Raw genomic sequence first — 2,930 nt, 5'->3', positions numbered from 1 at the left:
ATATAACTACTACCAGTAAATTTCAAATTCACCATTCTTAGGTATATATATTCAAATGTCACTCAGAATAAAGGTCCTGAACTTAAAAATTGTTTTGTTTTTTTTTAACTCTAAGCCAACTTGGAAGTTTTTTCTGTTTGCTGAAAATCTACAAAATCAATTTATGTAAGTTTTGAAAGTACTGTTTGGAGTATTTCATTACTAAATTTATTACTGAATATACTCAGAAAGTTGCTGCTTAAAAAAACGGAATWCAATACTCCCTTCATGGGTTTGTTGTTTTATACCTGTAATGATCAATTAACCTTATGTTAAAGCTATTTATTAAATTTCAACATCCCTAATATGTATTTAATTGTTTGCTCTTCCTGCACTGAATTCTGGCGATGTGAGACGTCATTACACAAAATCTTTGTTAACGCAACCTGTCTGCCTTCTTCTTCACCGCGAGTCAGACAGACACGTTGCAGCGCCGTTTCTGCCCCCTGTTGGACAAAACTAAAGCTGAACGCGTCCAAGCAGAGAAAACACGACTTTTGTACTAATGGAAGCATTCTGCTCAACATAGTGCTTTATTATATTATTAATATAGAATTATTTGTATAAATAGACATATAGTCAATATATTTTTCTATCCCTGTATTCTTATAGAGTGACTGATTCTGGTGTTCAGAGATGATAGGTATTTACATAACTATAAAATATAACTACTACCAGTAAATTTCGAATTCACCATTCTTAGGTAATTATTATTATATTATAAATAATTTAAAAAATTGACATATTTTAGTTTTTTTTATCTTTTTTATTGTCTATGTATTTGTTAACAGAAAATAATTCAAAAATTCAAACACGTATGTGCTTATGTGTTCAATGACACACAATTGTAATACTACGGGAATCATAAATCTTTCAGAAACATGATTAAATGTGTAGGAACTTTGGTTTATTCAGTTTTTAGCAGAGTATGAAGTGGGTGGGAGGTGTTATTAAGAATGGAGTTTTCTGCCACCTGCTCTTTTTACATATCCTGTTACTGGTTGTTGCAAATCACACCAAAGAACAGGACACTCGCCACACAGTCTGGTAAAAGGAGCTCAGTAATGGTATGCAAATGTTAAATGATCTAGCACGTAGAGATGTCTATGCTAGGAGGGAGGAAAATGTGACTTTTCAAGTGACTTTTCCACAACCCARGTGTGTCTGCATATATTTGAGCAGTTAGTTATGTAAAGTGTAAAATCTGAAGGAAAAAAATAGTAAAGCTGCTAAATAAACATCTGCAAAAATGTTCTGTTACTGCTGTTAAAAGTAATTATAGATAGCAAAATAAATAAACACTACCAATAACAAGTGTTTATGGCAAGTATTTTGTTTAAAACAATATGATTTATTGTGTTAATAAATGAAACTTAATCATTATAGACATAGTATAAAAAACTATTTCAGGTATATCCTTCCAGTTCAACTGACATGCTGTACAAACAAGATGTTTCAAATTTTAAAACTGAAAAAAAAGAAATACGTTATTGCCCATAAAGACTGATCTACCTACACAGCATGAAGAACTTTATATTTTGAACGTGCACATTGTCAGGATTGTTTCAGGTTTGATTTTACATGAAAAATATAAAAGTCAAATAAAAAAAAAGTACTGTGCAAATCCAAAGTAAAGCAATACAGAGTTAATAAGTTAATACAGCATTATTTCAATAAAACAGTCTTTTGTTCTAACACCTTTGGTCTTAAACATCATCAGTTTGTTGAACATTAGTCTGGTGTGTCAGTAAAGAAGATCCTGTTAAAAAAAARGAACACAAAAGTGTTAGCATACAAAAACGACAAAATCCTACAATTTAGCTGCTGGTAAAATGAGCAGAAGAAGTCCTAAAGCCATCATAAATCACTTTTACTTCATCTGAGTCCTGATGGTAGGCTGTACCGTTGCTGCTGATGGCACTTTCAAGATCAGCTGTGAGGCTGTTGTCTTCCTGGAGGCGTAGGTTCGAGAAGCTATACACCGATGTCCTAAAACACACACAGAGGTCAGCTTTCTGTCATTTATTTAAGGTTTGAATTCTACAGGAGGATGTTTCTCTCTAAATCACCTGGTCCTGTTAACCACTCTCCTCACTGTAAGAACTGCAGAGATGATGGCCACCAGGATGATGAGTGATGCTCCTGCACACACAAGGATCAAGACCAACCTTTCTGTCTGCAAAACACACAGAATCGGATTTATTCTGGTAACATGGCAGGACACCGAACTAAGCCTTTTTTGTGTTTATTCAGTCATCAAGCATCCTTTCCCCCCCAAATGCTGAGTGCGAACTGGTTTATACTAGTTCAACAAATACTAGTAACACTTTTTTGTCAACAGGAGGCACTGTAGTCTAACTCAATGTTTCCCAAAGTTGGGGTTGGGACCCAAAGTGGGGTCCCGAAATTTCAAGGTGGGATCCTGAAAAGATTTTCTGAATTAATTACATTTTTGCCTTAGTTTTTACAGAGTGATGTTAGTATATTTAAAATGGATAAATGTAGYATAAAATATAGTTACTATGGCCATGTTTAGTTGACCTGATACAAATGTTTATCATCCAAAAATAGCTGGGGGCACAGGTCTCTGCTACTGTTATTTTGTGGGTCAAAAGCTGAAAAGTTTGGGAACGACTGGTCTAACTATTTGAAGCAGAAGTCATTATGGGCAACCATTTTGCTGCACTAACTAGTTGGCTATTTAACTCCCTAGTTGACCTCAGTGTCATACAAGTTAACTAGCAGGTATTAGGTAACTTTATTTGTCAATACTACTACTAGTCAACAAGTCCAAACTAAAAGTTTGAGTAATCAACTGGTAAAATCTAAAAGGTCCACTAGTCGATTAATTGACAAACTTTTGTTCTTTCTAGTTAACTAGTGTACCAAAA

The 2,930-nt window shown here is 34.0% G+C and overlaps 1 protein-coding gene across 1 annotated transcript in view; it reads right to left on the bottom strand.

Moving 5' to 3' along the window:
- Positions 1–1,296: 1,296 nt before the first annotated feature.
- The window catches only part of si:dkey-159a18.1 (sortilin), a 12,917-nt gene continuing 11,283 nt past the window's right edge, over positions 1,297–2,930 (bottom strand). Inside the window, exons 19-21 of the mRNA XM_014004195.1 lie at positions 2,109–2,215; positions 1,914–2,028; positions 1,297–1,798 (exon numbers count right to left, since the gene is read on the bottom strand). Coding sequence (XP_013859649.1) covers positions 1,784–1,798; positions 1,914–2,028; positions 2,109–2,215 — 237 coding nt within the window. The 3' untranslated portion in view covers positions 1,297–1,783. The remainder of the gene's footprint in view (positions 1,799–1,913; positions 2,029–2,108; positions 2,216–2,930) is intronic.

This window comes from Austrofundulus limnaeus, unplaced genomic scaffold (assembly GCF_001266775.1).
Source record: "Austrofundulus limnaeus strain Quisiro unplaced genomic scaffold, Austrofundulus_limnaeus-1.0 Scaffold22, whole genome shotgun sequence".
Lineage (NCBI taxonomy): Eukaryota > Metazoa > Chordata > Actinopteri > Cyprinodontiformes > Rivulidae > Austrofundulus > Austrofundulus limnaeus.
The sequence above is the reverse complement of the archived record's forward strand: the minus strand, read 5'-3'. Positions and strand labels throughout refer to the sequence as shown.